The sequence below is a fragment of the Gallus gallus genome, chromosome 1, assembly GCF_016699485.2.
Source record: "Gallus gallus isolate bGalGal1 chromosome 1, bGalGal1.mat.broiler.GRCg7b, whole genome shotgun sequence".
Lineage (NCBI taxonomy): Eukaryota > Metazoa > Chordata > Aves > Galliformes > Phasianidae > Gallus > Gallus gallus.
Window position 1 is genome coordinate 86,826,929 of NC_052532.1, and position 23,577 is coordinate 86,850,505.

The 23,577-nt window shown below is 39.2% G+C and overlaps 1 protein-coding gene across 1 annotated transcript in view; it reads left to right on the plus strand.

Moving 5' to 3' along the window:
• ALCAM (activated leukocyte cell adhesion molecule) overlaps positions 1 to 23,577 on the plus strand; it is a 116,973-nt gene that overhangs the window by 76,414 nt on the left and 16,982 nt on the right. Inside the window, exons 2-8 of the mRNA NM_205179.2 lie at positions 5,675 to 5,775; positions 8,282 to 8,501; positions 12,912 to 12,976; positions 13,373 to 13,460; positions 14,307 to 14,489; positions 19,061 to 19,188; positions 20,855 to 20,984. Of these exons, the coding sequence (NP_990510.2) occupies positions 5,675 to 5,775; positions 8,282 to 8,501; positions 12,912 to 12,976; positions 13,373 to 13,460; positions 14,307 to 14,489; positions 19,061 to 19,188; positions 20,855 to 20,984 (915 nt within the window). The remainder of the gene's footprint in view (positions 1 to 5,674; positions 5,776 to 8,281; positions 8,502 to 12,911; positions 12,977 to 13,372; positions 13,461 to 14,306; positions 14,490 to 19,060; positions 19,189 to 20,854; positions 20,985 to 23,577) is intronic.

Consider the following 23,577-nt stretch of genomic DNA (forward strand, 5'->3'; position numbering starts at 1 on the left):
TCCTGAGTGGCAAGTCCCATCGCCCTAATTTACAATTTTTCTTGCCAAAATTAGCACTATGCACATAAGTGATCCCGTTTGAGTTTTACAGTTTGTATCTTTAGAGCTGTGTAGGTGTTTCTTTGAGCAGCTTGTCAAAAAGGAAGTTCAGCATCTTTCAAAACCACAACCATGTTTTGAGTTGGGTCTTCCAGAGGGGGGAAAAAAAAAAAAAAAAATTGTGCATTCCCATTCAGTTATTTAACATCTTCAAAGAGCTCAAGCAAGCACCGAGGCTTCCAAAGGGTAATTGCTGTCCGTTGCATCAGTGCTTATGAGATGATAAAGGATTTTTTTTTGTCCTTTGGTGTTAAAATTGTCTGCACTCTAATGTTATTCAGAATTTAAAAATCTTTAAAGGAATGGTGTGGTAAAGAGCAAGAAACCTTTCAAGTTCTGTTATGTTGTTTTAAAAGTATGTTACATTAAATACTTCTGGATATGTTCATGCATAGTTAGTTTCCATCTTGGGTAATATTGATGATTCTCTTGAAACTAAAAGGCCTTTTGAAGTCTTAGTCACCAGTGGGTGGGTTTGTTTCCATAGTTAAATAAGAAGAGACAAGAAATATATTGTTCATATAGCCTATTTTAGATAACATGAGAAGTTGCCAGCAAGTGGAGGGAGGTCATCCTTCTCAGCCCTGGTGAGGCCACACCTGCAGTACTGTGCCCAGTTCTTCGCCTATCCATTATAAACACAAGGCGAAGGTACTTGAGAGAATCTAGCAAAGGGCCACTCTCTTAATTTTTTCTCTAAATGCTACTTGTAATTAAACGTAAAATACTTTTCAGAGTTAAAAACACTATATAAAGCATTACTGGCATCACCAGTTGGGAGAGGAAGTATCTTCTGTCAAGTTCTGTTTCATTCATTCAGTTCTGGACAGTTCTTCCTAATGCTTTTTGCAATGAACCAACACCCACCTGTCATTCAAATACTGCTTTGTCAGTAGAGTAAAATACTGATAATAAAAAGTGTTTTTCTGATCTTAAGAACACGCGGTTACTGTTTTTGTGAAGTACCGATGCTTCCTGGGTGGTACATTAAAAGGATGCTCAAGAGAACCTTTGTATAGCTGTATACCTGAAATCCCCTTAGGAAGTGAAGGAAGGTAGAGAGAAAAATATGCCTGTGGCTACTTCAGAGCTGATAATAAGCAACTTAATACAATCTTAATTTCATTAGGCAAATCTTTTTAGCCTCCCACAATGTAACCTGGGCTAGCTGGAGTGTAAAATCTCAAGTAAAGATTTGGAGTGCCGAATTTAGCTGTCACTTTCTGAAGTAGGCACTAAATAAACATAATAGCTACTTACTTTGGACACATCCACTCTGGAAGCTGTGAATTGACCTCCTCTGCTCACTAGCATGCAGAGCTTCTGCTGAGAGCTGCAAAGAACAGTCATGGCCAGCGTGTCCTGCTATTCTCAGATAATAAGACCTTGCTGCTGAGGTCCAGGAAAAGGAACAGAAAGCATCACTGCTGAACCTTGCAGTGGCATCAGTAGTAAATAATCAGGTATAGAAGGAAAATGTAGGATGTCTATGTACATATGAAGCATCAGTTAAACTGCTGGACTTGGGTGTTGAGGAAGGCTCAGTTTGCCCAGGTTTCTGTTACTTCACTGAGTAGAAGTTAGCCACGCTTTAAGGCAGCTGAGCCTGCAGGTGAAGATGTGTTTTGGCAGTAGCTCTGCTAGTCATAGTTTTGAGGTACAGATTCATAGTCCCATTGAATCTTGCATCTAAAAGGGTCTTTAAACAGTCTTTTGTATAAAAATGTTATTTCTAAGCACTTAGAAGTGGGTTTCTTGCAAGAAAAGCATTCTCAGGTGGAAGAAAGAGCAACTTCCCGAAGCTTTCGTTGGAATAAACATCAGTTTCCTGAATTTTTTCTTTTTTTTATCTCCCCCTTCTATCTGTTCCTCTTATATGACCCCTCTTGTCCTAAAGACCAATAATTACTCTAAATTATGACTTATATCATGCAGTTTGATGAAGATCTAAAATAAAATAGTAACAACCCTCTAAGCCTCTGATCAACTTGTCAGATTTTTGGGTTTGTCACCCAGATCTGTGGGTAGTAACTGCACGGTTCCTCCCTTGGCCAGGCCATGCAGAGAGGGGGACAAAAACAGATGCTGGTTAGTACTGCTGTGGGGCTGTAAACAGCACTGTAATTAATACCACCAGCAGCAAATGTAATCTCAATTTAGCAGTGTCCTGCTGGGATCTTTGCTGACTTGAAGTACCTCCTGATGCTGCTGCTTTCTTCCCTTGTCCGAACTCATGTGGGAAGTTTTAATCGGACTCAAAGGGGAATTTCTTCATTGCTGGGTCAGAGAGGGGGAAATAAGTTAAGAATCACCTCAGCCTGCACAGACCTGGATGTAAAGAAGGGGCACAGAAGTCAGCTGGATTCACTTGAAATATAGCCATGGCTACTTACAGGTAGTTCAGTAGAGCTTCGTCTGTCATATGTGGGAAGAGATCCTGCCTCTGAATTAGCGTTATTATCAAAAACACTAGTCACTTCTATTTTAGAAGATAAAATCTGAAACTCATGTAGGGGAGCTGGCTGAGGTCTTAATTAGCTGTGGAAATCTGTATCAGAAATGTAGGGAGTGGTGACTGGTGACCTCTTGTTGTGTTATCCCCTACAGTTGCCTTTGCCCCCTACTGCAGTTAATGAGATACAAGGGCTGTGACATTGACCCTGTGTGATGTTAGGTCATGTGGCAATTTGTAGATCTCTTTTTCTTTGGCTTCAAACGAGCTGGAAACGATGCGGGGGGTGGGGGGGGAGGGGGGTAATCATTATGTAGTTAAGCAGTCGTTTTCTTCTGTTTTCCTATTTATCCCACCCTTTTGCAAATGTATCAAATAGCTACAAAGAGGAATTTATCAATTTGTTCAGGGGCTTTTGTTAGTTTGTTTTCTAATGTGTAGCTTTGCGAAGTAGTTTTGCAGTTATTACTGCAGTTCCTGCTGTGAAAGTTTGCGATTATTCAACTAGTTTGCACTCCTCACATGCCCTAGATTTTTCCTTACAGAAAAGGAAGGAGGACATTTTACTACAGGACCCTTTGTATTTTTCTGAAGTCTGTTTCCCTTTATGTAAAGTAAAGCCTATCTTTTTCTGGTTCTATCTGTTAAGAAATTCCTAGAAAGCAGTATGGTTTTAATTTTGACAATTTATGGCAAGACGTGATTTTGTGTGGGTTTTGTCGATTTGAAGGAATACATTTCAGATGAAAGAATTCTTCTAAAACTAGAGGCCAGGCTTTCCATTTATCAGGGCATTCATTGATTACCTGCTCTGAATGCTATAAACGTAAATCCTTTCCAGAAGCAGTTTCATTCACATTCCTGGGGCTGCTTGTCAAGTATTTGGTGGCGTATGCTTGTTACCTTAGCAACTTGCAGGGGTTAAACGATTGCCTAGGAGAGAATGGTGAAGAACAGTCTTACAGATCCCACAGGGTTATTTTGTTTTCCCCTAATGACAGAGAGTATCTGCTAGCAGAAGGAGCAGTTTCTGTTTTTCCATGTGATGCAAAATACCATTACAGAATTTCAAATTGCTGGTGGCGTTGCCTGGAATTTGAATGAGTGCTAACCTGGTTACCAATGGAATAAGTATTTGCAATTCTCTTATAAATTTGCACCCATGGGAGAGAGGAAAGAGAAAGGACTGTTTTCTAGTCCTGGCAGGAATCAGCATTAGGATTCAGATTGCAAAGCTGAAGTTGTGTGGTCCCCCTCCTGAAAATCAGAATGAGGATCAGAGCAAAGGAGAGTCAAGGGGAGAAAATTAGTTCCCATTTTGAATTTTATTTCCATTTGCAGTTTGATTTCATAAAACATCAGTCCTATTTCGTTAAAGTTAGCTGCTTCCATCACAAATCTTTGCTTCGTTTGTAAAGTGTGCACTTATTCAGCACCATCTAGTGGACCAACTCCTATTTCAATGTAGCAAACAGCTGGTCTTGGCAAACTATGTGGCAAATAGTGGGCACAGTCTTGATAATGTGAATAATGTACCCAAAACATGTTTGTGACCAATTACTAACAGAAACGTAATGAGATTAGCAGTCGTTTAATTGATATGGCATGCTATGAAGGAAATAAATGATATGCTATGTGCCAGCATCGTTGCCTGTTACCTATTGAATTCCTCTGGTCTATCAAGCCCTAGCTTATTTGACTGTTTCTCTGCTTTACTGTGAGATGTCATCTAGGTCTCAAGTATTTCCTTATGCACTGCCACAGAGAATGCAGAACAGCCACATTGTCACAGTGATACTGATGGTGTGGGCTGACTTGGTGCTAACCATGAGCTCTGAAGTCCTCACGTGAGGAAAAAATGTTTGGAATCTAAGATGTCGACAAGGAATTCAGTGTTTGGGTCTTAGAAAGTATATGAGAAAGACAATTCTATAACAAAGTCTTCCTGTGGAGTATACGTGCAGAATGCAAGAGAATTGCCAGGTCATCCCTGTGGCTGCTTCAGGACTTGTGAATAGAGCAGAGTCTCTGCTTGGGTCAGGGAACAGGTTCAACTGTGCACGTTCTCCAGCACAAGTAAGGGCTGAATCTCCAAAACAATAAATGCCAGTAAAGAAGGACTGTGTGTTTCTTCAGCCTGTGCTACATTACCCAGCATTTCACTGCTCTCTCTTCAGTAAGGCTTCTCTGGGACTGAGTGAGCACTGGAGGCCAAACCAAAACCTGCCAATAGCATGTTGGTAGGGCTATGGTGTAAGGAGTGCTTGGCTTCTCCAAGAGCTGAGGTGACTGCTGAAGATGGAAGCAAAACAGTGATGCGTAGTGAAGTCATAGTGAATGCACTGAGTTGTAACATCTTTGCTTTATACTTCCTTGCATTCTTACAGTTCTTCACTTTAGGGACTGTTGATTTTTTTTTCAGTCTGCATGTTTTGGACAATGAAGATAAAAATAAATGGGTCAGTTCTACCCTGTGAATCATATGCATTAGCACAATAGCACTGTGCTAAGATTTCTAAAAAGCTATTTTTAAATAATTCATGGAAGGATTTCACTTCAGTTTTCCAAAGCCTCCATGAACAGACTAGTTTGTTTCCCATGTTTAAGGAAATGTAGCACTTAAATAGCACACTCTTTCTTTTCTAAATTTTCAGTGTAGCACAGCAGTCAGAATAATGCCTGTCTGCTGCATTCACCACAGCAGAGCATTGCAACATAACCTCTATGGGTACAAGTGACCAGTTTCTGAGATAAAGAAAATAAATATATGGGGATTTCCCTTTTCAGGTGCTGAGTTTGGAACAATAGCCGTGAATGATGATTGTAGTGTACGTGTTCATCCAGCTGAACAAGTGAAACACTGTTGGAAAATTCACTTGGCTCCCACTGACTGCAGCATGAAAAGGGCTGAGAAAGGGTGTAACATTTAAGTGAACTGAGTTAGTGGCAGGAATCCTGTTTTCTTAGAGATTTGGAGATAAATCCTATATGCTGGAAAATAACCACTTACGAAGGACATGGCTCTTCTTTTGTAGTAGCTGTGAACCAAACTTTTACATATTTTACATGAAAGTCAAGAGAACACAGTCATTATTTCCTTTTTTTTCTCTGTTTCTCTTCTAGCTCTGGGATTGTATACAGTAAATGCAGTATATGGAGACACTATTACTATGCCTTGTCGTCTAGAAGTACCAGATGGTCTGATGTTTGGAAAATGGAAATATGTAAGTATTGCTTATGTTTTTATTCAGTAGAGCTGGTATAAGAAAATGTGTATGTTTTGTGTGTGAGTATACAAGATTTCAATCTACAGCATTTCTGCCTTGTATACAAAGTCACTTGTTTCTGTGTTTCTAAGACTGCTAGATTCCCATCCTTCTGCCAAGTATGGATGAGAGCTTTGAGAAATTAATCTCATTGTTCAAGAGAAATAATTGCTGGGGAGTCGTCTGCCAACCTGCGTTAGAAACCTGGCATGTTACCCAGTGGCATCTCACTAGCTCGACAGAGCCACCGCTGTACATTTGAATGCTTTTGAAGCAGGCTGCCTGAGGCAGGGCGTGCTTCATCCCTCGGAAAATGCTGTCCCCGTGCTCGGTTGATGTGATACTTGTCTGCACAGCACTGTTTAATGGCTGTGTGTATTTTATGCACAGTGAATAGTGTAGAGCTGACCTTAGCGGAGTTGCAGTGGTCTCCTGCTGGTTTTCCCTGCTTCTTCAAGTTGATCTAAAGCTCCTCTCTTGCTCTCCTGTTACCAGCAGTAACGGGTGATTTCTACTCTGATACTGGAATTAAAATTATATAGTCCTCTCTTTTTAAATGGTATCCACTAGCATATTTTAAAGCAGAACAATATGCACTTAGTGTGTCATCCCCCTGCCTCTTTCCCTCATGACTACAAGTTTGCAGCATTTACTGAACTTGTACACTTCAGTTCCTGTTCTGCAAACAAGTTTTGGGATGCCAAGTCACAAGTCTGTGGAGAATGTTTCCCTACAAGGGCTGGTAAAATTCTGTCATATATCCATTTAGAAGATGCAAAGTCTGTACTTTGCAATATGTTTCTTTGTTTTCTGATGTCATTTGGGAAGAGAGAAGACCACCTCTATGAAGATTGATGCAAATGATGGTGAGAAGATACATGAAAGAAAAATTCATCTCTTTCCCATGCATTCGGTTTGCTCATCTCTACCAAGTGATGAGCACCAGTCATCAAAAGGAGACACTACCACTTGTCCTAAATGTGTGGACAGTTTCATACAGTACTGTCTGCTGCTGATGGAAAGGGACATAAACCTGATGTTCAAAAAAAAAAAAAAAAAAAAAAAAAAAACGGTTGCAACTGCATGAAATTGTTGACATAGTCAATGCACAAACAAGGGAAGTTGATATTCCTCTCTCTCCCAGGGCAGCTCCCAGTGTGGTAACACTGGCTTTTAGGGTGAGGAGAGTTGGTAGGTTTGTGGATGTGGTGTTTTGTTTTGTTTGTTTGTTTGTTTGTTTTGGCAGTGATTATTTCATTGGAAGAAGGGGGAACCCCATTTAGGCTTGAATAGTTTAGACCTCATTTGCACTTTGACAACCAAATTCTCTTGTAAGGAGTTGAGGCAATGCCTTCTTTCCTCTTCGACAGACACTTGGAATAATCCAGGATTTGAAAGTGAAAACGAGAAAAAGACTATAAGGGAATTTAAGATTCACATTAGCTGTTGTCTCCTCTGCTCGTTGCCCTGGCCCTGACACCACTCATCTCCTGTCACAGCATCGTCATGCTTTTGTGGGCTCTGCAGTCAAGCTGAGATATTGTGCTGGAAGCACTGTTACTATCAGTGCCGCAAGGTGCAAGGGATTAAAGGAAACTAAAACCTTTTCCAGCTCTCAGCACAATACTGAATGTAGAGAGAGATTCAACCTTTCACCTCACTCTACTTAAAGGGGGACATTGTCTGTCCCTTCTCTGTGCAGGGGGGTAATTGAATCCTGCTCAGCTCAGCTTGTACTTTTGTCTTTATGTTAAAAATAAAATTTTTATATGGTAGGTTTGTGCAAGGCTCTCAATTTTGTATTCTTTCTCAGGATGGCAACTGAACGCTGACTGATATAAGGAGGATGTCTAGAAAATGAAGTTTTTCAGATTATCCTAAAATTCATAAATAACAATATTTGATTGTATGTATATTCTTATTCCACAAGCTCTTGGGCCTTTAAAAACAAAAACAAAAACAAGAAAGCTAAAACCTAATTTAGAATAAAGCAGGCAGTTATGCCTGATTAAATCCTGCATTTGGAATGAAGTCTGACTATCCCAGGCAAACAATATGAATATGTAAAACAATCATGAAAAGGGAAACTGAAGCTTTTGAGTCTAGCTCATTAATGCTTCTATTTCAAATGGCTTTTCCATATACAGAGAGTCAGGTGGTGCCAAAACCACCAGCCTCGATCATAGAAAGTCCTCTGTTGTACTGCAGTTGAGCCAAAGGGTTGAAATTGCTTCTGCTGATGCTGTTCTCAATGTGTGCAAAAGACGGCTGAGTCTAGCTCTAGTATGACACTGAAATTCTTGCTCGTACAGCAGAAATTAATCAGCAAAAAAAGTAATCTCCTGTACTTATAGCATTATTATTATTTTTTATTATGGCTTTGTACCAATTCCAAATATTTTGGGACTTTAAAGTGAACCTGAGTGTTTGTGCAAAATACAGATGTCTATCCTTTTCTTGATAGGAAATGCCAAACGGATCTCCAGTATTTATCGCCTTCAGATCATCAACAAAAAAGAATGTACAGTATGACGATGTACCAGACTACAAAGACAGGTTGAGTCTCTCAGAAAACTATACATTATCCATCAAGAATGCAAGAATCAGCGATGAAAAGAGATTTGTATGCATGCTAGTAACAGAAGATGATGTTTCCGAGGAGCCTACGGTAGTCAAAGTCTTCAGTAAGTAATCTCGTTGTTATTACTGTTAGCGTTCCTCAGTATCTGAATCTTAAATTAAGGAAACTTTTGTTTAAGGGGAAGATTAAAGCCGAGAAAGTAAGCTTGGCTGAGTAAATTACTAAGACTACCAAATTTCTGCAGCTTTCAAAAATGTAATCTACTGGTAGCATTTACGTAACAGGACTGCCTGCACTTACAGTTTATTCATGATAAGTGCTGGCTCAAAGAGAATTTTAGACTTTGATAATGACTCATTTACGTGATGTCATTTGGCCTTGGAAATGAAAAATGTAAAATTAGCATTGATTATTTTTCATTTGTTCTCTGAGTGAATTTTTCTGCAGGAGAGAAGCATTAACTGTGTGTGCTCTGAAGTATTAGATTAGCTGAGACATATAAAGCAGCTCCGAGCATCCAGTATGAAATGGCATGACCTGTGAATGAGGGAGAGCAGAGCTGAAAAGCCAGCTGCTATCCCCTGGTGCAGTTCTGCAAGGAAGAGATGCAAATTTTAGTAACATTTGGTAAACTAGGTATCACAGTGGAGATTTGCAAGAGTGCTGAATGTGTCTGAGGTTTTGTTCTTGTATTTGTTTGTCGGAAGTAAAGCTCTAAGTCTGTCAGAAGCCTGACTTCCTGAGGCTTCTTTCTCAGCAGCTTCTGAAGATCCTCCTGTTTTTGATTACTGAAGTCAAATTGGAAAGTTTCAAAACATCTGGTCTGTTGAAAGAGCCATGTGGCATTTACACCTTTGTGAGCACTGTTGGGTCATTTTAGCCTTGAAAGAACTGGTCTCTGCACTCTCCAGTGTCCCGGATTTGTCTAGATTAGCAGGTTAGCAACCACAGAATTGTATCTGTAGGTGTTCAGGAGCCAGCAACAGCACCTTACGAGAACTTCACTTTGAACTAAACCTAGTGTGTCCTGAATGTCAGTTGGTGGGAGGCATTAAGTGAGCTTCTGAAGCATGTTTTGGTTTAACTGCATTCAAAAGGAGCCAAAAGACTGTGTGCTCTGAGGCAGATTGGCACTGTGAACCAGAGCAGTCCTGCTCTGAACTCTCAGGCAAACCTGAGCTCTTCCCAGTGGTGATTCAGAAACGTAATTCCTCAAAATCTGAACCACTTCATGGAGGGACATACATTGCTCCTTTTTAGGGACTCAGATCTGCTGAGGCTAAGGCAGAATTTGTATGTGCTGTCCCATAATTGCAGTGGATGTTGTCATCTTTATATTTTTCTAAGGCTTGTTTTGGCCTTTGCTGCTCTTCAGATACAGATTTATAGAGGCAAAGTAAGTCTCTGTCGTCAGAACATGTTACTTTCAGAGATGAGCAGTTTCAAACAGGCCACACAAGAATATGTTTTGGAAGGGAAGTCCTAGGATTTTCTCTGGGAGAAAGGAGACTTCAATGTCATCTTGGCAGAAGTTTGTCAGTGGCATAAGTGAGTGTGAAGGTAGACTGATAAACAACAATAATACCCTTTCCCTTGCTTCACTTTGAATTTGACCACAAGAACAAGCGAATTAATGACGACAGGGGCAAGTGTGCTCAGTGCACACATAGTAAGCACAGTGCTCCAAAGGAAATGATAAAGAATGATCATGTTTATTTATTGCACAGCAGTAAATATGTAGATGAGACAGTGGTGTATGGTGAACTAAATACTTACTGTCTGAATTACTGTGTACTGTACTAAATATTCAGACAATGCTAACTCAGCCATGGAGCACAGCTTGTGTATTTTATTGTCTGCATTAATACTAATAGAGAACACTACTATTTATTGATGAAAACAAGAGTAGAGGATGCCACGTATATAATGCGGCAGACTTGGCACAACAAGAAAAAATTACCTTTTCAGTGTTTCATTTTGAGTTCACAACTTTATGAGATATATTTATTTAATATATTTGCGCATTTAATTTCCTTGTGTCTGTTTTGTGGGATTTCATTTGTTGCTTTTGCCTGCTTGTGTACTAGTTTGTTTTAATTATGAAAGAGTTAACAAGCTTCATTTATTCAGTGGCATTTCTAAGTGGAGTTTAAGCGTTTTGTTTCTTCAGTGGAGTTTCGAAGCTCCTTCAACCACAAATGCAGAGCTAAGTTGCCATAGTGCAAACTGTCATAAACCAAACCTCAGCTGTATCCCAGAAGGCTTTACTGAAGCTAGGTTTTACTGGAGCTTGTCACATCCTCAGCTGTTGCTACCTGATTAGCTCAGGACTAACGAGCCGGAATGGCTCATTGCACAGCTCCCACCTGCTAGTCACACTCACTGGACTACTCAAACAAGCTCTTCCAGCTTTCCAGATGTATTCTGTCAGCATCTTATTCTGGAATTAAGTGGCCACAGTTTCCAGAGCAGAGCAGCACAGCAGCCACTAGCTATTGCCCTACCACGCCAAAATCTGGCTGGTGTGGGCTATGAATGCTTTCCTGGCAGTTGGAATGCCCGTGCAGGACTGTAGAGTGTCCTGGAAAGCTCTTCAGCCAGGAGATGAGTACTGCACTGAAGTTGCAGACCCATCAAAGTATGCCCTGCTGCTGCTGCTAAGCTTCAAATTTCATCCTGCAATGTGCCAACATTAGTCTTGTGCAGTGAATTGCCTCGGTGTGCGTGCTGTGGCTTGGGGGTCTGGCAGCAGGCCTCTCAGCTGTGGTGTGTGCTTATAAGCCAGGGCATTGCGTGGCAAGGGGCACAGCATGGCAGCCCTTTGGGCTAAGGGTGCAAGGGGGGTACAGCGCACAGCACAGGTCTTCCTGAATGGCTGCAGAGCACTGTCCTGAGGGACAAGGGAGATGCAAGGAGGGAAAGATGGGGCAGGCTGCATGGTTTGTGATTTGATCAGCTGGCAACTACCACAGGAAATCAGCTGTGCCTGTGCATGGGATTGGAAAATCTAAACCAGAAGGCTCGTTAATTGTCTTGTAAAACCTAATTTGTTTGAATTGACATGGAAATGCTTTGTCCTTGATGGATTCTTGCAGAAATAAGATGATCTTTTCCCTTAAAAGTAAGAAAAGGGAAATAAAGATGCATGTAGCTTTTAAAAATATACACCTTTTGCTCTGCTAACCTTCTGGGGACATCGTGATGGCTTTGTTGCATCACTTCCACTGTTTCTTTTGGTTTTGTTGGTGTTTTTTTTTTACCACAAGCTAGTTGTTGGAGCATGTCAGATAAACAGCTTCTTTTATTGCCTTTCATTTCCCTTTCGAGCTGTTCCTCTTGTTCCATTTTGGCATAGTCTTCCAAGCAAAGGATATCTGTGCATTTGTATGTACACGCACAAAGCAAATGAATTTTTGAGGAAATAGGTAGGCTTGCTATCTGTGCCACTGCAGGAGTAGTACACCTGCAGATGAGTAAGATCATCACTGCATTGAAATTTTGGCATGATGGTGTGAAGTTCACTGGGGATGGGATTGCTGGCAGTATTTCATAGGGAGCTTGGTTTGGGAAAAATGTTCTGTAAGCTGACGTGGTTAAAGATGTCTCAGTGTGTAAATGTATATAATGCATGCACTTACTTAAACAGTACAGCTAAAATGCAGAGGCTTTCTTTGACTGTGGAAACATTGATTTATTTTGCCCTCTCATCTCTCCCCACTTTTTAAAAAAATTGTGGGAAAAGCTGTCTCCTTTGGAGAAAAAAAAATTTGCATTCTGGGCTTCAGGCCAACTTGTTTTAACAAACGTTATATAGTGTCTTTTTTTATGATGGAAACACTGATAGATCCTCTACTTTGGCAAGCTAAGAGGTCCATCTACCACAAAAAAAAGGAGTAAATAAGGAGACATACAGGCACTGAAGAAAAGGTTTGTTGTTTTTTTTTTTTTAAGAGAGTCTTAACCAACTTAAAATCAGTTAAAGTAATTACACATACTTCTGTCATCTGAATTTCTTAAATGTAACAATGCCCTCTTGAAGAAATAAACATTAGAAGAGTAATTAGGTGGAATTTGTTCCTTTATAAAGTGATAGCTTAGCTATAGAAATATCCCTAGTAAAGCTATTTTAATGTTGCTGTATTTTCTGTACTACTGGTTCCTTCTCCAGCATGTGTGTTATGTAAATCAGATACATCAGATCAAGTTATCTCCTCCGGACACTTAACAGTCTGCCTGGATACAATATATATTGTCAGGATGCCGGGAATTTATTGTAGAAAGTAGGACACATTTTAAGGGAATTTTTTTTCCTCCTCTCCAGTCTTTCTGCTGATACTGAAGTAGATGTATCTCTCTCCTTTTAAAGGCAAAGTATCAATAAGGATTTACCAGCACAGGCTGTTCTAGTTAGTCTTAAAGTTCACACATCTTGTGGTAACTTTTGTTGGTTTTTTTTTTTTCTGAAACTGTTTGTTCTTCTATCACTAGTACCTTTATCCTATTTATGTTTTAGAACAACCCTCTCAACCAGAAATCTTGCATCAAGCAGACTTCTTAGAAACAGAGAAGCTAAAAATGGTAAGAGCAGCATTCTCCCTCAAAATTATGTGCCTGAAGGCTGCCTGCAGTTCCTTTGCAGTCAAGACAGAGAGAGGTGATGGACTGAGGCTGAGAGGGTGCATGTGCATGCGTGGCTGTGAGAGATCACATTGTGTAGCCAGACTGTGCATAGAGTGGTTTCCTCAACCGGTACCCTAATAACCCTGCAAGCAGGGTCCATCTTGATTCTGAACCCACAACCGAACCCCGTTCCAGATTGTACCTAAGCCTCACTTATGGGATTTACCTCATTTAAAAATATATATATATCTGGAGTTAAGCTTTTGAACTGCCTAGAAGTTTTACCCAAAACAAAAGCAGATCTGTTAAAACACAGCAAAAAGAAACAGTGACTAATTCCTGTCTGTTTTGCAGCTCGGGGAGTGTGTTGTGAGGGATAGCTATCCTGAAGGCAATGTTACGTGGTACAAAAATGGGAGAGTTTTGCAGCCTGTGGAAGAAGGTATGTTGCAGTACTGGATGTTGTCCTTGAATTCACAGACAGATGTATGTTGAAGAACTGTGTTTATTGAAGTTGCTCTTTTTAGACTGAAGTGTTGTTCCTTTGAGGAAGACTACTCAAACAGAAATATGAAACTGGAAGGAAACTTCTTGGGTGCCTCTCGAAGAACCCAAGCTATGCCATATTATTTCTTTATGTCATGCTTCAGCTTAAAAAACACATTGTGAGAAAGAGAGTTGACTTTGTTAATGCTATTGCAAAATAATTCTTGAACTCATGTAGCTAGTAGAAACTGATAACTAATTTCCAGCTTCAGTTTTATGCCTGTCCACTAATGTGTTTTGGACTACATAGATGATAGCCTTCTTATGCAGCTATTTATTCTTCAGGTTATTTAGGAGGAATGCTACTTTGCCCCCTGACTTTCAACTTTAATTCTGATGGGCTGATTGGACCACAACATTTTAGTTTTCATAAAGCAGTGGAAGCTTACAAGATTAAGTTATAAATATGATCTTAAAAATTGTTTTTGCTAGCATTTCTGAGGCCTTCTTACTGCCTTAGAGATTTGTATTAAAACAAGAAAAAAATGCAGCTAGTTCTTTGCTTTGCTTTGATTTAAAATTTGCAGTGTGTTAGGAATATGTTGTTGATAAAACGCCCCTATTACATGTCAGTGGCAATACTGGAGGAAAACTCTTTGTGTAGTCTCGTGGGTAATATGTCATGTTACTTGTGTGTTTGCAGCCTGATAACTATAGAGAACAGGCAAGCGAGAAGTATCTGCAGTTGGAAAAAGGTTATATATTCTGGCCATGTGATAATGATATAATATTTCCTTTACAGTTGTGGTCATAAATTTGCGAAAGGTTGAAAACAGATCAACTGGACTCTTCACCATGACATCATCTCTTCAGTACATGCCAACAAAAGAAGATGCAAATGCTAAATTTACTTGCATTGTGACGTATCATGGACCATCTGGCCAGAAAACAATACAGTCTGAACCAGTTGTCTTTGATGTTCACTGTAAGTTATTAAAAAGTATCTTCTGCTGTACAAAGTCTACCTTTGGGGAAAAAGAAATAATTCTGAGATAGTTTAAAAAATTACAGATATTGCTACTTGACTATTGAGATGGTGTTTTCAAAGCTGATTTGCAGCAAGAACTGAATATAATGTCGGGATGATTTTTATTTATCTTTGGATTTACCTTAGTTTTCTTTCTTTCTAACAGTAGAATACTGATTATCAAGGCGCGACTGCTAAGAGGAAAGTAATAATTAAAAAATTTACTGTGAAATGGGTTTTTCAGAACTTTAGCAGAAGATGGGGCTGATGAGAATGACTCTGTGTGCCTCTTGAAATATGCAATAACTACTCTGTATAATTATTTGTACGCTGAGATGCTTTTCATTTCTTGCAAAGGAGAGTCAGCACCAAGCAGCTAATGCTGGCAGACTACCTTGCACAAAAATGTAGTAGCTTCTCTACAACTGTAAGGTGCTGATATTTACATTCAAAATGCGGCATTTGAATCTTCGTAGACTTCTAATTTTGAAGTAGAGAATAGTATGTGAATAATTACTTTAAGCTGGCGTAAGTCCCAAAGCAACTTCCTTACTGTATTACTGACTGAGATAGAGACCATAGTTCTCCTCTGAAAAAAGAAAACACAGTTGGCCAGGCAGGTCAGAGGAGGTGCTAGCTATTGGAGAGGGTGGAAGAACCATTTCAGAGACTTGTGAAGGGACGCTTCTGAAGGACTGAAGGCAGAAGGCTGTAACAGAAAGAAGAGAAACAGGAGATATTCGTGATGCCCTGTCAACTGTTGTGCCCTTGAACATTTTAGCAAATACCTCAGCTTATTAAAAAAAAAATCCCTGCTTTGGGAACAATGAAGCCTGAGCACACAGACCAGATATCTAATGAGGCCTTAGTATACACAGTCTAACAACTCTGTGATCCAAATGAATATGAAGAAAATGAATACTGCACATCTGATTTCTGCAGCCAGTAGGTATGCTCCATTGCTTTGAAAATGAAAGTCTTGGACTTGAAGTGATAGTCTATTTTCCACCTAGATCATTGCTTGCTTCTCCTTTGCAGGTATAGTTTGTTGATCAGTGGAAGTAGGGGATCAGATCTTGGCAGAGTTAATCATTGTTTTCATCTAGAGAAACCAGAGTAAATTAAGGCCTTCTTTTCACGAAGTGTTTCTTCAGAATGACAACTGCCAGAGCTAATGGAAAAGAAAGCCTCTGGGATAACAGATAAACCGTTATCCCGGGAAATTATATAGAGATTTCAAGTCTGCAGTCACCAATCCCATTGTGTTGCTAGAGGGTTTTTTTGTTTTGTTTTTCTTGTTTTAAAGTTAGGTGCCAAATTCCACTGATTTTCTTTTCTGTCAACTGTGGAACTCATGACCACAAAAAGCTCATACCCGGTATTAAAAGTTTGTTTACTAGACTAGGTCTTTTAATCCTGGTCTAGTAATATACAATTTAATTAAGGTAAGCTCTTCCTCCTGAGATGGGAAGCATCGTGCTGTTAATTAGCCAACAGTGGGAGGCAGGCACAAACTTCAGTACTAAAAAGGCCTTCCAAGATTTCCTTTACCTTTAGAGTAAGGGAAATCCCCATTTCCTCTTTGCATATCTTCATTTGCTGTAACTTCAGTTCCATACTTTGCTTAAACGCATCTCCAAATGTATTTCTGAAACTCTTTATGAACGTACATCTGGAGCTTCAACAGATAGATTACTTGACTGGTGTTATTTAATGATAATGATGTCTGATTTGTTTTTGTTTTTAAATTTGCTTCAGTGATCGTAATTGATTTTTCTCAACAAATGTGATTTTTTTAACCAGTTGAATGTAATGCAGAAAAAAAAAAAAAATGCCAGACTTGTAATGGGAAACTTCCTTTCAGCCTTTTTTTTTTCAGTTTGTCTGTCAACCTATTATGTTTTGCATTTTTGAAGGAAGTTGAAAAAAAACATAAAGAAGGCCTGTTGTTCTTTGTAATATCTAGTGAGATTCACTGTAACTTATTTATCACAAAGAAATGAGGAAAACACACACTTTGAACCATGCCTAAACAAGATTTTTTTTTTTTTTTTTTCAAATATACCTGTTTAGTTAGTATTTAAGAGATATTTTACTGTTTTTATTAGCTCAGGGCTTGTGCCAGCTACAGTTCTGAAATGGACCTCCTGGAAGCAGCCAGCTAACTGCTGGCTAACTAATGAGCTAACTCTGCAGAATGCCGTTCTAGCTGGAGATAGGTAGCTCAGCTAGCAGTAGTTATCAGTACTTATCTACAGGCTCTCATTTGCAACTGTAGCCAGCAAGCTGGATAAAACAACTTGATTAATGCAGGAGAACTCCTGGCACTGGACAATTAGATAATGTCTGATTGCATCTAAATTATCTGGACTGCAGTTGTGTTTGGTTCTGCTCAGAGTTAATTAGTGTAAAAAGGTATTAGGCAAAATTTCCAATCATGCCCTGTTGTTAAGTGTCTGTCTTGCTAGGGATGAACTCCTTTCCACAACAGATAAGTGTCAAAGGTGCTTTTTTAGTCATACTGCTTCCAGCATCTGTGTATTAAAGTTATACCAAATTACGTCAGTTGTGGAAACTTTGGGTCTGGGATGGCAGCATTCTTTTACTATCTGCCCTCTGGTGTCTGCTTCTAGAATTTTGCTCTTGAAGAAGGCAGATACTGAGTTAATGATTTGTAGAAGGACAGGGTAATATGGACCTAACCAGAGATGCGTGCCACTGAGCAGAAAGACATCCCTTCGCCAAGCTATTCATGCTTATTAGTGAAGGAGAAGCATGTTGCTGTGCACTGCTTCCTGTGAGTATTGCACTGAACATTGTCACTGCGTTGTTTCTTCCTCAGAAGGGTGACCTGTTGACCTTACAGAACGATTTAATTAGTCTTTTGCTATTTGCTTTCGTAGTTATTTTTTTTTTTCCAGTTTAGAGAATGAGGTTAAAACTTTCCTCCCAGCTGATCACAGTACATAGAAGGGTAAGATATGCCTAGGGGAAAGACCGGTGGTTTGCATGAATGTCACTCTTGCTTAACTGTGTCCAATTTTTAATCCAGTTCAGTTCATCTGTGTGAGGAAAAAAAACAGTTCCAAATTAAAAGTCCTGAAGTCTTCCTCAGTATGATTCATCCCTTTTTAATTCAGAGACAATGCCTACGCAATTCCAGGATTTACAATAACTTTTTCACCTTTGGTACATAACTTGAAAAAGGGAGAGACCAGTTCCTGCAGTAGGCTGGCTCTGGGGTCTTTGGCTGAGAAGCTACCAAGAAGAGTGCCCTGTGATTTATGACCAACTGCTCACTCACATCCGTTGTGTTCCACACCAACAGCAATGCTGGACTTCCCTTTCCTCAGTAGGTGAAGTTGTGATTCAGTTCTGCAGACATTGAGGTAGATGTTTGGATGTGGACGGGGGAGTCAAGGACATGTGGACGAGGGAAAGTGGGGCCTTTTGACGTATGATACCACTCTTCCTATGAAGAGAGATGCAGATCTGCATTAGGGCTCCCTGTCATTGAGAGGTCACAATGAACTGCAGCTTCTGTTATTGAAAAATCCCCTAACAGAAGATGAACGTGATGAGTGCCTTAAGGGTCAGAAGGGTCATAAAGCCCATGCTTCACTAAACACAGAGAATCAGCTGTCAGGCAGGGGTTTTTCTGCTGTCTAGATATTTTTTTTCCATGTCTAATAAGGTGTGCTGTACTGTGTCTGAATGCAAGACATGCATCCTTGGAATTTTATTTATTCATTGAAATTAAAGTAGCAAGAGTTATCTCCCCATAATATTTCCTTTAATTTTCTTCATTTTATTCTGTATTTGAAAAATTATATTTAGGCTTCTACTTAGGAAGAATAGCATCTATTAACATATACTCCGTCTTTGCCTTAAAAAAATTACTGTAGTAAAATGTAAGTTATAGTTCAACTTCACTGAACATGACAGAAGTACGTTACATTTACAGTTCTGTTGACTATGTTAAGGGTCCTATTATGTACACGGAATTCATCTTTGTGAAAGGTTGTTGTGATCAGCATACAGAATAGGCTGAATAGAGTTGCTTAGTTCATATTTCTTCCTTTTAATGGAAGAAGGCTAATATCTAATACTAATGCAAGGCGCTGAGAGCCTCTGTTGTTGTTCTGATTGCTGGAGTCCTCCGAATTGCAAGCTTCACAGAGGACAAGTTAATCCCTCATAATGAAATCATATTGTGAAACTGTTCGCACTGATCAGAGTTGGATATTTTTTCCTCTTAAGCACTTCATAGAGTTGTAGTCATTGCTGCTTCAGTGATAGGGCATTTTGGTCAAGAAAAATGATTTTTTGTATTGTATGGCTTCTTTGTGGTTACTTGAATTGGCCTAAGTATGGAAGGTGTGATGGACTTCAGGTCTTCTGTAAAAAGATCAACACATGCAAGTAACTTCACCTGCTCCATGATGAAATCGTGAACTCTCCAGCCATGCATATCACCTTACTGTGTATTTTTTTGCAGAAGCTGTTAAGTGTGTACGTTGTTTCCACAGATCCAACAGAGAAGGTGACTATTCGAGTGCTGTCACAAAGTAGTACCATTAAAGAAGGTGATAACGTCACTCTGAAGTGCTCAGGGAATGGCAACCCTCCTCCACAGGAGTTCCTGTTTTACATTCCAGTAAGTCCTTCCTTGCTGTCACTGTGTAGTGAAATATTCTGTATCATTCCTTCTTACAGACATTGATGCATATCAGCATATATGTGACTCTAAAACAAATGAAGGAGGGAATTATAACTACAGTGAAAGATAGACATCGGTCATTACATCAGATTCTGAGAACGCCTCACCTGAGTTGGCAAAATAGTTTGAAAGAGCCTCTTTCCCCCATCCAAAGATTTTTGGTGTTTCAACCTACTAAAAATTGCTACTCTTCATTTCACATCATCATATATATATTTTTTTTTCAAAAAAGAAATTTTGACAAAAGCAGTTTATCATTTTGAATAAAACCATCTTATTTTGGTCACAATGGACAGAGATTCAGCAGTGAAAGTACAGGAAATTAGTTCAGCCTTTTTTTTTCTTTTTTTTTTTTTTTCTTTCACCAATGAATCCTTGCAATTTCTTTTATTTCTGTATTTATTAATTAAACTGTGTGGTGGCATACCCTCATAAAAAAGAAACAGTGTGATGGTGCCAGAGAAAGTGTAGAACAAATCTGTATAAATGTATAAGATGAAAATCAAGAAAGATAAAGGGTTTGATACTGTTAATCTTCTTAGTTTTGTTGGAATCCGCAGACAGATGTGGCTTTATATTTTAAGATTCCTACTTTCTTCCTGTGTGCTGCTTCTCTCTCTCTCTCCAATCTCGTATCCCTTTTTTGTTCCTATTGCAGCACTGAGCAGAGCTGAATGTGAGAGAGGCCAAAAGCTGTGGCATGCTTTCAAGTATTTCAAAAACTGCATGTGTAGTCCTTCGAACATAATCCTCTTCTACTTTGGGCTCCTGGCATGTTTCAATTACTGAAGGCTAGCGAGGGAAACTAGGAGTTGAAGTCCTCTGCAGCCATTTAGGTGCAGTGAGTCATCCTAGAAATTTACTGCATGCCATGTCTCTCCTTGCTCCATGGTCACAGTGAGCAAGCTGAACACTGCAGTCTGTCTGATCTTCAGTCTCCCTGCTACTGGGAGCTGGAATTGGCAATTCCTTCACAAGACTCGTAGGTATTCTGACAAACCTGGTAAATCATTTTTTGGATTCAGAGATATGAATTAGGCTCTCATTCTGTGCATGCTTCAAAGTTGTTCTAAGACAGACAATTTTTATCTGGTGGAAACTGGAGAATGGGACAAAACATCAGTTTCTGTGGATCAGTGCACGTAAGGTAGAGTATACCCTGATGTGGGCAGAGCAGGGCTGTGTGTGCTGTTTGAATATGTGTAACGCAGTACATTTCACTTCATGACCTCCTGAACTGAACATAACATTTGAGATAGAAATTAAGAAACACAATTTGTTTTGCAGTTGCATTTTCTCCAACCCTTTTAGTCATCTTTCATCATCTTTCTACTGAACTTTTGGATTTCTTATTTTCATATTCTCTTAAGTATGCTAGCCGTTCAATTAAAAGAGTAAGCTCTTAATTTTAAGGTTTTATAAACTCTGTGGTCGTGCAGGAAATAAACATTAGTGTTGTCAATAGGTAATTGCATTTCAGTGATACTGAAACTAAATGTATTTTGGTGTATTTCAGAAGCCTTACCATTTAAAAAAATCCCAACAAAGAAAGAAAGCTTTTAGCGGGCTCGTATGCAATAAATGTTTTATTTTCCACCCATAGGGAGAAACAGAAGGTATAAGAAGCTCAGATACTTATGTAATGACAGATGTGAGACGAAATGCAACAGGAGAATACAAGTGTTCTCTGATTGACAAAAGCATGATGGACACAACCACCATCACTGTGCACTGTAAGTCATTGCATTTTGTTTTTGGATCCTTTTGTGTAAGGATAGAAAACCTATCTCGCACCTCTGCTTTACTTAAGGAGATCAGTTTAACTGACCTACAGGTGCACTGAATAACGTGGCTTATTTGAAGTAGTTTAAGGTTGTTTTTTTCTATTTTTTTTTCCTTTTAATGTATCTCTGCTTAAACGCCTAAACTTTCTCAATTTCCTGACTTAGAGATTCACTTTATGTAACCTTTGTAGGTTATATATTCTTGCACTGTCACATACAGTGGAAATTCTGATATTTCACATGTCACGATATGATAAATTATTCTGATCCAGCCGTGCCTTAGAATATGCTCAGACAGACGGTGGCTCACACTGAAGGTCGTTCTTTGTAGTCAAATTCACATTGGTCTGATGTCCTTTCATCTTAACTTAATGAGGTTAACATGTAAGGAGAAACAACTTAGATATTCATTTTGTTCACATAGTGTTTGGGGGGGTTTTTTGTTCTTTTTTCTTGTTTTTTTTTTTCTGTTTTTAGCTTTTCCCAGAATCATGAGAACTACAGAGCTTGGTATATTTGCTTTAGATGGACACAAGAGTATTTACTCATACTTTATCAGCACTGCTTTGGAAGCAACCACAGACTTGGGTTAACCATTGAAGTAACTAATTCAATGGCTGCTTTTAATTTTATCTTTTTGGGAAAATGCAAGAGTGGGACCTCTTTCATTCAAACTTTACCATACTATCACAGGGTGCGAAATGAGATCCAGTCCAATGGTCCTGAGTTTCCCCAGAGAACGTTGATGGTCTCTAGTCTTCCCAGTGGCATAAATACCTCCTAATAGTTTACAGATTCAGAGGGGCTTAATCAATAATGAACTTGAAATGCTCCCACAGTAATTATACTTCAAATAAAAGGTAACTTCACATAGAAAAATACACAGCTGTAGACAGAAAATGAATATCTATGTTGATTTGTCCTCTTAAGGGTGGGTCAGGTTAGGGCATTTCAACTTCAGAATCTACCTACTTGCTTAGGGAGTTAGAAAACTCTGGTATTTCTGTCTGCTGCCTCTCTCTGTCCAATTCTCAAATGTCCTCTGTTCTCCACTCTGAGGGTTTTTCCAGCTTTTGAAGACCCAGCACAGACTAGAGGAAACCCGTTTTGTTGACAGCAAATGAAATGTCTGCTTGCTGAGGTGCCTCTGTCTCTTTCTAAACCAACTTTATTCCTTTGTTAGGCCTGATCTACAAGATTGACTGTGTGTAATGGAACACAGTAAAGCAAGGACTTTTTGATCACATAGCATTTGATGTGCCACATTTTTTGCTCTTTTGCAGTTTGATGCTATGTGGGTTTTTTTTTCTTAGAAGCAGTACAATATATCTAGAATATACCTGTACATGAATAACTACCCTCTTCAATTTAATGAATATTTTGTATTCAACAAGGTTGTTTGCTGTTTTACTACCTATTCCCTTTTCTTGACCAAGAGATCTGTGCTTCTGCTGCTACCTGCCCAATACCAAAGCTGAATTGCTGGTAGTTTGCTGTGGTATCATTGGCCCTTTTATTTTGTTCCAAGTGCTTTGCATGTTAACTAGTACCTCCATAAATAGTTATTCTAGAGTCTGGCTTCTGTGGCTTCAGGTTGTCTATAAAGAGCCAGTTTTCCTTTATCTACTGTTTTCTGCACATACGAGAAGAGTTTTACTGTATGAGAGAAGCATGTCTGTCCTAGTGCAGCTACTCAGAACTCACAGGTTCAATCTAGTACCCTGCTTCCTTTCTTCGCAAATGGCTTGTTTCTCTTAGATACATCTATCTGTATTAAAGCCTTTGCTTAAGTGAGGCCCAGAACAGTCCTGTACCTCCTGAATGCCCAAACCTTTGTACCTGTCCTTTAAATAATACTTATTAATTCATATTAAATTTTATTTTCCTCCTTTGCTTTATTGCTTTCATTTTCTCATATGGATGAGTACTTCTTTCTGCAATGTTACACTGTAAAAGTGTTCATTCTGAGTCAGGACTTTTCATTTCCTCACTTTTGATCTTGGCACTTTAGGTTTTTCATTTCCATTAAAAAGATAGGTAATACAAAATTTTGTTTACACCAATGAATCCATTATGAACTTCACGGAAAGCTGACATGCAGACATCTGAGTTACCCATCAAATATAGGGAAATACTGTATTCACAAAGGAAATTTTTAGGGTGGGAGAGAGAAAAGAAAGAAATCAAATTGCTCTATGGATTCTTCCTAGAGGGAATACTATTCAAAACTGTACATTAATTCTGTGTTTGCCTCATAAAAGAACTTTAAAAAACAGTGCTCTGAGCTGTTCAGTTCATCTCACGTACTGAAAATTTTCCTGAACATCTGTAATAACGAAGACCCATGTGTGAGAGGGATGCAGTCTCACTTACAGCACCAGAAAGATAGGGTTGTGGGGGGCTCAGACTTGCTACCCTGGTGGAGGACTAGTTCAAAGGATTGCACTGTGGCTCAGTGACAGTCTTGCTTGAGATGATGGCCAAAAATATAATGAGTTTCTCCTTTCTGTGATGTATGTGAAAGAAGATGCTCATGAATGTT